At 46.4% G+C, this 12,998-nt stretch overlaps 2 protein-coding genes across 3 annotated transcripts in view; one reads left to right on the forward strand and one right to left on the reverse strand.

The window, feature by feature from the left end:
* The window catches only part of SLC2A4RG (SLC2A4 regulator), a 44,444-nt gene that overhangs the window by 10,097 nt on the left and 21,349 nt on the right, over nt 1-12,998 (forward strand). The window lies entirely within an intron of this gene.
* Nucleotides 110-12,998, reverse strand: part of ZBTB46 (zinc finger and BTB domain containing 46) — a 129,588-nt gene continuing 116,699 nt past the window's right edge. For both annotated transcript variants that reach the window (XM_087928845.1, XM_087928846.1), the window contains one exon: nt 110-1,026. In XM_087928845.1, the coding sequence (XP_087784971.1) occupies nt 427-1,026 (600 nt within the window). In that variant the 3' untranslated portion in view covers nt 110-426. The remainder of the gene's footprint in view (nt 1,027-12,998) is intronic.

Genomic DNA, 12,998 nt, shown 5'->3' on the forward strand with positions numbered 1-12,998 from the left:
GGAACGATGAACCAGGGAGACAACTTGGCCTCCAAAAGTTGTGGCTACTTCATCACTGGAGGTTTTTGCTTTATTTGTTTTATTAATGGTTAGAAAATAGAGGTAGAAAGTACAAATTGGGAAAATACTATTATGTATAGTGTCACATAACATAATATTATTATTATGTATACATAAATATTAGGCATTGAAAGATTGTTAATATGTATGCTTAAATATTATTATTATTATCTCTTTTAGTCATTAAACATGAAACTCGTTCAACTGAACATTAAAAAATGTATCACAAACATAATTGATTGGCGCTTATGGTTGATACAGGTTGCTGCCAGCATCCTAGGTATCAACCAAGTATTTTCTTAAGATGATGATGGTGATTATTATTATTATTTAATCTTTAGTGAGATTCACAGCCTTTGGGGCTGGTTAGTGGCTCAACAGCTCGAGTCCTAACCAAGGACCTAGGAATTGTTCAGGTAGCATCGGAGGATATAAGCTGTTCCAAGTAGGGTAGTTTTTTGTAGAATCAGGGTATTTAAGTCTGATAAATTCCAAATAGCAAGGTAGCCCTTTAGGTATTGCTCCAAGGGCTCCAACTGCAATTGGCATAGCACACAATTTCTTTTTCCAAAGTCGCTCAACTTCAATTTGTAAGTCCCGATACTTTGTGATTTTTCCTTGCTGCGTGTCTTCAATTCCTGCCTCACCAGGTATTGCAATGTCAATGAACCAACCCTTTTTCTCTTCAACTATTGTTATGTCAGGTGTGTTGTGGGCCAAGTGCCTGTCCGTCTGAATTCTGAAGTCCCACAAGATCTTGACTTTTTCATTCTCCAGAACCTTCTCAACCTGATGGTCCCAGTAGTTGCTACTATACTCAAAATCGAAACTTTTGGCACAATCACAGTGAATGATTTTAGCAACTCGGTTATGGCGTTCCGGGTAGTCAGTTTGTGAAATTTTCTTGCACCCACTGATGATGATGATTAAAATTGACCCAGACAATGCACTGTTCACTAAGCACCTCTGTATGTTAAAGAAAAAAGTATAAACAAAATACAAAAATAAAAAGATTAATGCAGACGGCAGTGTCCAGATGGTTACCTGTGCAGGTAAGACAGATGAAGCTAACTTAAAAGCGTGCAGAAAGTTTTTAAAGTCAGAAAGCACAGATTTTTCTCCTGCAGAATTTCCGAAGCTGCTTTAATTTCAAAGGAGAAATATGGCATCTGGTTTACACCGGCACAGAGGGGCTGTGTATTTGTTTCTTTCTTAGGTAGTCCTTGAGTTATGGCCACAGTTGTGCCCCAAATTTCTGGGGGTAGGCGAGACACTTGCGGAATGAACTTTGTCCCGTTTTACGACCTTCGTTTCTGCAGTTGTTAAGTGAGTCACTTTAGTTGTTAAATTAGGGCACCGTTGTTAAGTAAATCTGGCTTTCCCCATCAAGTTTGCTTGTCGAAACATGACCCCGGGACACAGCAGCCGTCATAAATATGAGTCAGTGCCCAAGCTCCTAAGTTTTGGTCACGTGGCCGTGAGGATGCTGCAATGGTCGTAAGCGTGAAAAACGGTCGTAAATCACTTTTCCCCCCAGCTCCGTTGTAACTTTGAATGGTCACTAAATGAACTGTTGTAAGTTGAGGACTACCTGTATAATGTCCGATGATTCCAGATGGCAACCAGTAAAAAAACAACAATAACACAGGCAGTCCTCAACTTGCAACAGTTTCATTTAGTGACCATTCAGAGTTACAAAGGCATTGTAAAAAAGGGACTTATGGCCGTTTTTCACACTTACAACCATTGTAGCATCCCCAGGGTCACGTGATCCAAATTCAGATGATTGGCAACTGACTCATGACGGTTGCGGTGTCCCTGGGGGGGGTGTCGTGTGATCCTCTTTTGTGATCTTCTGACAAACAAAGTCCACGGGGAAGCCAGATTCACTTAACAACCGTGGTACTAATTGAATAACTGCAGTGATCCACTTAAGAATTCTGGTAAGAGAGGCTGTAAAATGGGGCGCCACCCTCTTAGCAACAGAAATGATGGGCCCAGGGCCACCTGTCAAAGCAATGAATCAGAAAAAAATATATACATTGGTTAATTTTAAAGCAGTATTTCTCAGGCTTGGAAACTTTCAGTTTGGTGGGCTTCAACTCCCAATATTTCCTAGCCGGCATGGTGGACTTCAATTCCCAGAATTCCCCAGCCAGCTTGATAGACTTCAAGTCCCAGAATCCCCTAGCCAGCTTGGTAGACTTCAGGTCCCATAATTTCCCAGCCAGTTTGGTAGATTTCAACTCCCAAAATTCCCTAGCCAGCATGATGGACTTCAACTCCCAGAATCCCCTAGCCAGCTTGGTAGACTTCAAGTCCCAGAATTCCCCAGCCAGCTTGCTGGACTTCAACTCCCATAATTCTCCAGCCAGCTTGGTAGACTTCAACTCCCAGAATCCCCTAGCCAGCTTGGTAGATTTCAACTCCCAGAATTCCCCAGCCAGCTTGGTAGACTTCAACTCCCAGAATTCCCCAGCCAGCTTGGTAGACTTCAACTCCCAGAATTCCCCAGCCAGCTTGGTAGACTTCAACTCCCAGAATTTCCCAGCCAGCTTGGTAGACTTCAACTCCCAGAATTTCCCAGCCAGCTTGGTAGACTTCAACTCCCAGAATCCCCTAGCCAGCTTGGTAGATTTCAACTCCCAGAATTCCCCAGCCAGCTTGCTGGGCTTCAAGTCCCAGAATTCCCCAGCCAGCTTGGTAGACTTCAAGTCCCAGAATTCCCCAGCCAGCTTGGTAGACTTCAACTCCCAGAATCCCCTAGCCAGCTTGGTAGACTTGAACTCCCAGAATTTCCCAGCCAGCTTGGTAGACTTGAACTCCCAGAATTCCCCAGCCATCTTGCTGGGCTTCAAGTCCCAGAATTCCCCAGCCAGCTTGGTAGACTTCAAGTCCCAGAATTCCCCAGCCAGCTTGGTAGACTTCAACTCCCAGAATTCCCCTGCCAGCTTGGTAGACTTCAACTCCCAGAATTCCCCAGCCAGCTTGGTAGACTTCAACTCCCAGAATTCCCCAGCCAGCTTGGTAGACTTCAACTCCCAGAATTTCCCAGCCAGTTTGGTAGACTTCAACTCCAGAATCCCCTAGCCAGCTTGGTAGATTTCAACTCCCAGAATTCCCCAGCCAGCTTGCTGGGCTTCAAGTCCCAGAATTCCCCAGCCAGCTTGCTGGACTTCCATTCCCATAATTCCCCTGCCAGCTTGGTAGACTTCAACTCCCAGAATTCCCCAGCCAGCTTGGTAGACTTCAACTCCCAGAATTAAACCAACCTGGCTGGGGAATTATGGGAGTTGAAGTCCACCATGCTGGCAGGGGAATTATGGGAATTGAAGTCCCCCAAGATGAAATTCCCAAGGTTGAAAAACACTGAATTAGACAAAATTCATTCAATTAGGCAAAACATGGGTGCAAAATGTCTGACGGTCGTGCATGCAAGTCCACCCCAATCCCAGTGGGGCTGGCTGGTTGTTGCGTTGTGCCTTTTGTGCATCTGCCACGACTCCATCGCTCGCAGCCAGTGTGCTGCACGCCGGCTGCGCGCTTCACAGCCACACCAGGCTAAAAATAAGCCACCAGTCAAGAGGCCAATTTATGCACGTTTAATCTTCTTAGATTACCAGAGCGAAGGGCGCTGCCATAAAGGCCGTCTGATCCGGCTGACATGAAGCAGCCCCGGGGGGTTGAGAGGGAAGAAAATAAAATAAAATAAATTCTTTTGCTCTGGAGAAATGGAGCTGACGAATGATCCAAGGCAGTGTTGCCTAGTGGAAAGAGAATATTCTTTCTGGGCTGGAGAAGAGGAAAACATGTCAGCTTTGCTTGCAAAACCACAGCTAGTCTCGCCTGACAGAAGTTCGCTTAGGGACCGTTCATACCGTAGTTGTCACAGCACTGAAAAAAAGGGACTTACGACTGTTTTTCACAGTTAACGACTTCATGTCCAGCATCCCCGATGGTCACGTGGTCCAAATTCAGACTCTTTGACTCACATTTATTACGGTTGCTGTGTCCCAAGGCCACCCGATCCCCTTTTCGCGACCTTCTGGACAAGCCAAGATCAATGGGGAACCTGGATCCCACTTAACAACTGGGTTACTAACCTATCAACCCGCAGGGGTTCACTTAACAGCGGTGGCAAGAAAGGTCGTAAAATGGGACAAAGTTCATTAAACAAGGGTCTCGCTTAAACAACAGAAATTGGGGGCTCCATTGCGGTCGTAAGCCGAGGACTCCCTGTATTTGTTACTGCGTTGTAAATAGGATGTCAACTCGTAAAACATTCCGGTGCCTGTTTTAGTAGTTGCCATTTTGAAAAGGAAAGGAGGAGGAGGAAGGAAATCTGGAAGAGCAGTTGAAAGCGAAATTATATTCCAACTCTTATCTTTAAAAGATTGTAACTAAACTACCAGAATTTTTGCCCCACGATTATATTTAATTGGAGAACGTGAATGAGGACACCCAGGCCGTGAATGTGCTCAATTGGAGAATCTGATTGATGACACACCCAGGGGGGAGAGGGGGGGTCAGAGGGGGCTGTAAATTACGTATGCTGGAGTTGGCTTCATACAGGGCAGGGCCAGTATGTTACCTCCTTTGAAGCAGTGGTTGCCAACCAGTGGGTCAGGGACCACTGGTGGCCCGCAAGAAAATTTTGGTGGTATGCAGAGAAATGTCACTCCCAAAGCAATGAATCCAGGCTGGGAGGGAACACAAGGCTGTGTTGCCCACATGGCCCGCGGGAACACAAGGCTTGTGTTGCTTGCATTGTGAACAACACGAGGTAGTGAGGGGAGGGGGGAAAGGGTGGGGGGGGGACTTGCCCCACTCACGACACGCACTTGGCTTGGCCACCGGGCTGCTTCTTTCCGCTTCTTTCTTCTGCTTTTGGCTGCACGCAAGGAAAGCAGCAAAAGTCTTTCTTTCTCTCCCCCAAACTCTGCCAGAAATGAGTCTTTGGGACCCTGCAAGGCCTCCTGCTCCAAGAAGCTGCACTGGCAAAGACTCATTTCTGGCGGAGTTTGGGGGAGAGAAAGAAAGACTTCTGCAGCTTCTGCTGCTTTCCTTGCATGAAGCCAAAAGTCTCTCTCTTTCTTTCTCTCTCTCTCCCTGAGAACGGAGCTGGAGACAGTATCCTGCGATCCCAAATAAAGAATGATCGATCGGTAGGAAAATGGGGATGGGGAATTTTCCTGCAGACTTTTGGGCGGATTTTTCCAGGGTCTCTGGTCCACGGGATTTAAAATTATGAGCTTGGTGGTCCCTGAGGTCCAAAAGATTGGCGACCCCTGCTTTCAAGTTTTTTGAAGTTTGGCTTGAGAATCATAATTTAATTAGGGCGATTGCTGGAATCCTGACAGCAAGCCAACTCTTTGAGGTTGCTGTTCTCTTCCTGATGCAGGGATAGGAAATCCCCAGAATTCCTCTGTCACATAGAGAATTCTGGGAGTTGAAGGCCCAGCCCTGTCCGGAAAGGGGCTTCAGGTTGAGAAGGCCGGTCTAGGATTGGCACCTCTAATGCACCAAGCCTATGTCTTTGGCAGTGGATATACAGCTAGTCCTCGGCGTATGACCGCAGTTGAATTGAAACTTTTCTGTTGCTAAGCGAAACAGTTTTAGGTCAGTTTCGCCCCATTTCACAGCCTTTTCTTGCCACTGTTGTTAAGCGAATCACTGCCGTTGTTAAGTGAGCAACCCGGTTGTGAAGCAAATCCCTCTTCCTCCATTGACGTTGCTCGTCAGAAGGTCGCCAAAGTGGATCGTGTAACCACCCCCCTGGGGACATCGCGACCGTCATAAATAACATGCCAGTTGCCAAGCCTCTGAAGTTGGATCACCTGACCACGGGGGATGCAACCGTCGTAAGTGTGAGGAAAGGTTGTAAGTCACTTTTTTTCCAGAGTTGTTGTTACGTTCAACGATCAATCCCTAAATAATTCTTGTGCAAGTGGAAGATTATCTGCACAATTTTCCTTTTGGGTATTTATTTGTTGAGCTTTTTTTTTCTGGTGTTGTGTGGGTGCATTCAGAAGTGGGATTCTACCGGTTGAGAGATATAGAACCGGTCCAGAGGTGGCATTCAGCTGGTTCTGACCAGTTCTGGAGAACCGGTAGTGGAAATTTTGAGTAGTTCAGAAAACCAGCAAATCCCACCTCTAACTGGCCCCGCCCCATCTCTTCTCCACCTCCCATTAAGTCTCAGCTGATTGGCTGGGTCTCCTTTGGTTGCCCTGCACAGGAGAATGGAGCTGGAAAGCAGGTTAGTGGGGTGGGGAGGGAATGGAGATTTTTACAGTATCCTTCCCCTGCCACGCCCACCAAGCCACGCCCTCGGAACCGGTAGTAAAAAAAAATTGAATCCCACCACTGAACTGGTTGTGATGATTCGGCACAGTGACTGTCCAAAATTACAAACAGCATTGGGGGAAAAAGTGACTTTGGACCATTTTCCACACTTGCAGTCTCCCCGTGGTCACGTGATTTCCATTCGGACCCTCGACAACCGTTGCATATTTACGACGGTCGCAGAATATCCCAAGGTTTTTGATTGTTTAAAAATAATTTTTTAAAATTATTATTTTGTTTCAACAAACATATCATTGTGTGAACAGCGTGGCTCCCAAGTGTGCTGACCCAGGGTGGATACAAAATAAACACGGTCACAAAAAACAGGTGAAGCCCCTTTTATTCCTTCACTTTGCTTCCAAGCTCCAAATATCCTTGACTGGAGATAACAAAAAAACTCCCACACAAGCAGTTACCAGAAGGAGGAAATGCGGTTTAAATTATAAAGAGTAAAAAACAACACAAACCAGGCAGGATAAGGGCTGGAAGACATCCACAGATATCAGAACACACACTGGGAAGGACACCAAACTCGGAGAGGAACTATAAACTAGAGATACTTCCACGCTTTGTTTCCAGCACTAGTCCGTATGCATGTCCGTCCTCTTATCCAGTTCTCACAGCTGCAGCCCATGAAGAGGATCAAGGCCCTTTCCTCCTCCGTAGACCAGTCTCTCCCTTATTCTCTCCTCCCTGCGTGTCCTAGGATGGAGAGGGGATGGGCCTGGGTCCTCCTCTGACTGCCCAGCCGGCCTCTGCCCTTCCCCAGCCTCCTCCACAACCTCCAGAGCCACCCTTCTACTCCCTGTTGGTTGTTCCTCCTCTCCCTCAGAGTCAGTCTCCACCAGGGACATGACACCAAGTGTCTTACCTTTTAAAACCAATATGACAATATTTTCCATATTTAAGTGCAGTTGACAAGCTTTTAGAATTTGATATTAATATGCATCTTTTGTTAAATTATCATTCCTGATTACTCAATCTTACAGTAGGTTATTTTTCTGTCAATCTCTCTAGATTCTTAACATCACTCCTTTTACTGCAGATAATATATTAATAAATCATATTTGCAGTGTTAACTTGACCGTATAGTTCTAATAACATTTATATTGAGTTGTAATTTTCCACTAATTATCCCCTTTTTAGTTACTAATGATGCTACTGTTATATTTAAAAATATCCCCTTAATCGCATTTTAATACAAATAAAATAGTATCTATATACAGTATATAAAAGCGAAATACCGCTCACGCATCATCACAAAATCTCCAGAACCATAAAGCCTGCAAACTTGAAATTTGGAATCTTGGCTTCTGGGCGCTCACTAAGAAAGGATTTTTCAAAATGACCATCAGAGCATTAGCATTTAGTATATTATTATTATTATTATTATTATTATTATTATTATTATTATTATTATTATTATTAACACGCTGTGAGGCTAAGGAGTTCTACTCCCCATCCCCACCTGAAAAGAAATCTCTTTCAAAGGCAAAGCACAAGAGTTTCAGTTTTAGTTTCACAGCACCAAGCAGCTTTAGTACAGAACAGTTGAGCTAAGCCATGCCCAAGCTCCTTGCTGTCTCCTTGCTCACACAGCAAATATCGTTTCCGTTTCCAAACAGCCCTCCACACTCTCACACACTGACAGGACGCTAGCCAGATGAATACCAATGGACGCTGGTAGGCAGAGGCAGAATTTCCTCCCCAAAATCTAAGCTTGATAACATAGTTTCATAGCGAAGCACAGAGCCAGTTCATCATATTTACATCCCAAGGTTGTCTGATCCTCTTTTTGAGACCTTTCTGACAATGTCAACGGGGAAGCCCGATTCACTTAACAACGGCGTTACCAGGACTACCTGTATACATTGGCAGCCTGTTTGCCTTTCTCTCCTCTGGATCTGGAAGTCCTGGAGCTCCCAGCTTGGAAAGGAGGGGGGGAAAATAATTGGGAATTCTCTCTTTCTGGAACAGCCAGCGGAAGTTAGCAAAAGCCTGCCACGGATTTTAGCACCGGAGCGTCCCTCCTACCGCGAACGGCTTTGCTATTGGCTCTCCCGGCCTGGCAAGAGGAGGCTTTGAGCCACGGTCGCCCCCGTGTGTGTTTCCACGCAGCTGACCACGCCTGCCTTTGGGGGCTGGGAGGGGGGAATTTTTATATTTTATTTCCCCCCCCCTTTCGGTCGGTGGCTGGAACCTCGGGAAGCTATAAACGCTTCCAGGTTTCTTTGCATGACAGGCGAGATTTAGAACGCCTGCTGCGTAGCATCCATGCGTTTTTGGCAGGCAGTGTGCATGCCACATGGTTCTCAAAAGGAAAAAATAAAAAAATAAAAAAAAATCCCCAAGTCAAACGGTGTGCCAAGAGTCTGCAGATTGGGTGCCAAGCCGAGCAGAATCTCGTAAACAGCATAAATCACTCAGAAACGCCTTGCATAATTGCACAATTTTAGTTTGCTTCGTTTGGGGTGGGTTTCCTCCCCCCGCACTTTCCCGGTCTCCCTTTCCAAAACTGCATTCTCATTTGTATTTTTATTTTTCTGGCTCTGTGGAACTGGCCAAGATCTCTGGCTGGAGAGTTGAAGAAAGTTGAGGAGGGACCTGGAACTTACAGCCGGAGCGATCCAAGTTTCTCGTTTTCATCAACAAAGGCGAGGTCCTCTTCCGTGTTAGAGGAACAAGTCGGATCACAGTGGAGCAGGACGTTTAGCGCAAACAACCTGCGGCTCTACATCCACCTCCCTGAGGCTTAGCACTGGCTCCCCCACAGGGCTGGGTGCTCAGTCCCTACCTGTACGCACCGTACACACGTGATTGTGTATCGTCTGACCCATCCCTTGTGATCATTAAGTTCGCAGGTGATACCGCCGTATTGGGTCTCATTACAGGTGGAGACGGATCAGCGTACAGGGGGCAGGTTCAAAAATTATCCTCATGGTGCCTAGAAAACAACCTGCACCTAAGCCATCAGCAGGCCAAAGGAGATGGTGATAGACTTCCGGAAGAAGAGAGAGGAACCTGCCCCACTTTACATCGAGTGGGACTGTGGAGAGAGTAAATTCCTCCGCGAAGACCTCGCCTGGAAAATCAACACAACCCAGGTGGCCAGAAAGGCCCAACAGAGACTTCCATTTCCTCAGGGTCCTGCGAAAGATTAAAGCGGAACAACAACGGATGACCTCCTCCTAATAGAAAGCGTCCTCACATATTGCATGACGGTGTGGTAAGCTGGCTTGACAGCCGCGGATAGAAAGACACCACAGAGGGTGGTGACCACAGCACAAAACATCGTGGGCTGTTCCCTGACACCACTAGATGACCTCGCTAGGGCTCGCTGCCTAGGGCTCTCTGTGAGGAAAATCCTCAGGGTCCACTCACACCCCGGTCAGCCCTTCTTCACTCTCCTACCATCGGGAAGGAGATAAGAGAAGCATAGCCAGCCGCACCAACAGGCTGAAGAACAGTTTCTACCCGTGGGCTGTCAGACTCCTGAATGGAAAATAACTTCATGTCAACATAGTAGGATAGACTTGCGGGGCCGGTGCGTTGTGCAACAAGGTCACATAGTGTAATAAGGTTGGAACTGGGTGAGGGGCTTCTGTCCTCACTGTGAGTTGTGTTACGGGGTGTGTATACGAAGGGAGGCTCAGCCAATCTCATTGTACACAGGTTGTACTCTGACAATAAATGTAATAATAATAATAATAGCTCCCTTGTCGCTCAAACTATGTGTCACAACCACCAATGTGCAACACCCGTTGGCACACGATTTCTTGAGCTTTTCACACACACACACACACACACACACACACACACACACACACGGTAGGTTTTGTGGCTCCCGGTGTTTTCTGTGGGAAACGGATCCAGATGGCTCTTTGAGTGTTTAAGGTTGCTGACCCCTGGTTTAGTGGCTCTTCATTGGGGCACAAAGTAGGAAGCTCTGCAGGTGTCTCCGCTGTGATACAGGTGGTCCTCGACTCACAGTTGTTGGTTCAGCGACCATCTGAAGTTACAACGGAAAACGAAAATAAGGGACAATTATGTGAATCACTGCATTTTTGTTACGTTAGTGACACGGTCGGTAAGTGACTTAGATCGTTAACGACTTAGATGAGTGTATAGAATGGGAATTTATCATATTTGCAGGTGATACTAAACTGGCAGGAATAGTTAACACCCAAGAAGATCGGCTCAAGATCCAGATGGACCTTGACAGACTAGAACCCTGGGCCCTAATCTAACAAAATGAAATTCAATGTAGAGAAAAGTAAAGTCCTACACTTAGGCAAGAAAAACCCAAAGGACACATATAGATAGACTGGGTGAAACCAGGCTCAATAGCAGGAACTGGGAGAGGGATCTTGGAGTCTTTGAGGACAACCAGCTAAATAGGAGCCAGCCGTGTGCAGCAGCTGCCAAAAAAGCCAACGCAATCCTAAGTTGCATTAACAGAGGGATACAATCGAGATCAAGGGAAGTACTAATACCACTCTGTAAAGCCTTAGTAAGGCCACACCTAGAGTGCCGCATCCAGTTTTGGTCACCACATTACAAAAAAGATGTTGAGACTCTAGAAAAAGTACAGAGAAGAGCAACCAGGATGATTAGGGGACTGGAGACTAAAACATACGAAGAACAGTTATAGGAACTGGGCCTGGCTAGTCTAGGGAAGAGAAGGACCAGGGGAGACAATTCTCCCCTTTCAATATCTGAGGGGCTGCCACAGAGAGGAGGAAAGGGGTCAAGCTGTTTTCCAAGGCACCCAAAGGCCAGACAAGGAATAATGGATGGAAACTGACCAAGGAGAGATTCAACCTGGAAATAAGGAGAAACTTTCTGATAGTGAGAACAATCAACCAATGGAACAGAAGTTGCCCTCAGAAGTTGTGGGAGCTTCATCACTTGAGACTTTCAAGAAGAGATTGGACTGCCATTTGCCAGAATTGGTGTAGGGTCTCCCGCTTGGGCAGGGGGTTGGACTAGATGACCTATAAGGTCCCTTCCAACTCTGATTATTTGTTATATGAATGAATCTGGTTTCCCCATTGACTTCGCTTCTCAGAAGGTTGCAAAAGGGAACACTGCCACCATCATAACGATGAGTCCGTTGCCAAGCGTCTGAATTCGGATCACATGACCACGGGGATGCGGCAACGGTCGTAAATGTGAAAAACAGTCATAAGTCATTGTTGCAACTTGGAACAGTCACTAAATGAACTGTTGCAAGGGGATACTACCTGTATAACTGTTGCTAGATTTTACCAAAGTTATTCGCAGGTAACTTTAAACAAAAATAAAATCCAATATTCTCCTTGCTGGAGAATGAAGTCACGCGTGCTGAATGGCAAGATAGCGCCAAATGTCTCCAGTTTGGTCTACCTTGAAGGATGGGCACACGGCTCATTAAATTAAATTGCTTCATTGCTGGATTCCAAGTAGAACTGAGCCCTTCCCTGGAATGGTATTAATTAACCAGGTATTTCTCAACCTGAGCAACTTTGAAGATGTCTGGACTTCAACTCCCAGAATTCCCCAGCTGGCTTGCTTTCAATGTTTCCTAGTATGATTGTTGTTTTACCTCAGCTGGAATTTGCCTCAAACCTGGAAACCCATATGACATATAACCTCTGCTTGCAGAAGGTTCACGTGACCATTAGGGAGGTTGCAAAACTAGAACTCACCATCTCTTGGTGATGGGCCCAGAGTCACCTAGCCATCTTTCATGTCTGAGGTGGAACTAGAACTTACCGTCTCCTGGTGATGGGCCCAAAGTCACCTAGCCATCTTTCATGTCTGAGGTGGAACTAGAACTTACCGTCTCCTGGTGATGGGCCCAAAGTCACCTAGCCATCTTTCATGTCTGAGGTGGAACTAGAACTTACCGTCTCCTGGTGATGGGCCCAAAGTCACCTAGCCATCTTTCATGTCTGAGGTGGAACTAGAACTTACCGTCTCCTGGTGATGGGCCCAAAGTCACCTAGCCATCTTTCATGTCTGAGGTGGAACTAGAACTTACTGTCTCCTGGTGGTGGGCCCAAAGTCACCTAGCCATCTTTCATGTCTGAGGTGGAACTAGAACTTACCGTCTCCTGGTGAGGGGCCCAAAGTCACCTAGCCATCTTTCATGTCTGAGATGGAACTAGAACTTACTGTCTCCTGGTGAGGGGCCCAAAGTCACCTAGCCATCTTTCATGTCTGAGGTGGAACTAGAACTTACTGACTCCTAGTAGTTGGCCGAAGTCACACGGCCATCTTTCATGTCTGAGGTGGAACTAGAACTTACCGTCTCCTGGTGAGGGCCCAAAGTCACCTAGCCATCTTTCATGTCTGAGATGGAACTAGAACTTACCGTCTCCTGGTGATGGGCCCAAAGTCACCTAGCCATCTTTCATGTCTGAGGTGGAACTAGAACTTACTGTCTCCTGGTGATGGGCCCAAAGTCACCTAGCCATCTTTCATGTCTGAGGTGGAACTAGAACTTACTGTCTCCTGGTGGTGGGCCCAAAGTCACCTAGCCATCTTTCATGTCTGAGGTGGAACTAGAACTTACCGTCTCCTGGTGAGGGCCCAAAGTCACCTAGCCATCT

The sequence above is a fragment of the Pseudonaja textilis genome, chromosome 3 (genome assembly GCF_049901715.1).
Source record: "Pseudonaja textilis isolate UNSWEBS1 chromosome 3, rPseTex1.2, whole genome shotgun sequence".
In the NCBI taxonomy this organism is placed as follows: domain Eukaryota; kingdom Metazoa; phylum Chordata; class Lepidosauria; order Squamata; family Elapidae; genus Pseudonaja; species Pseudonaja textilis.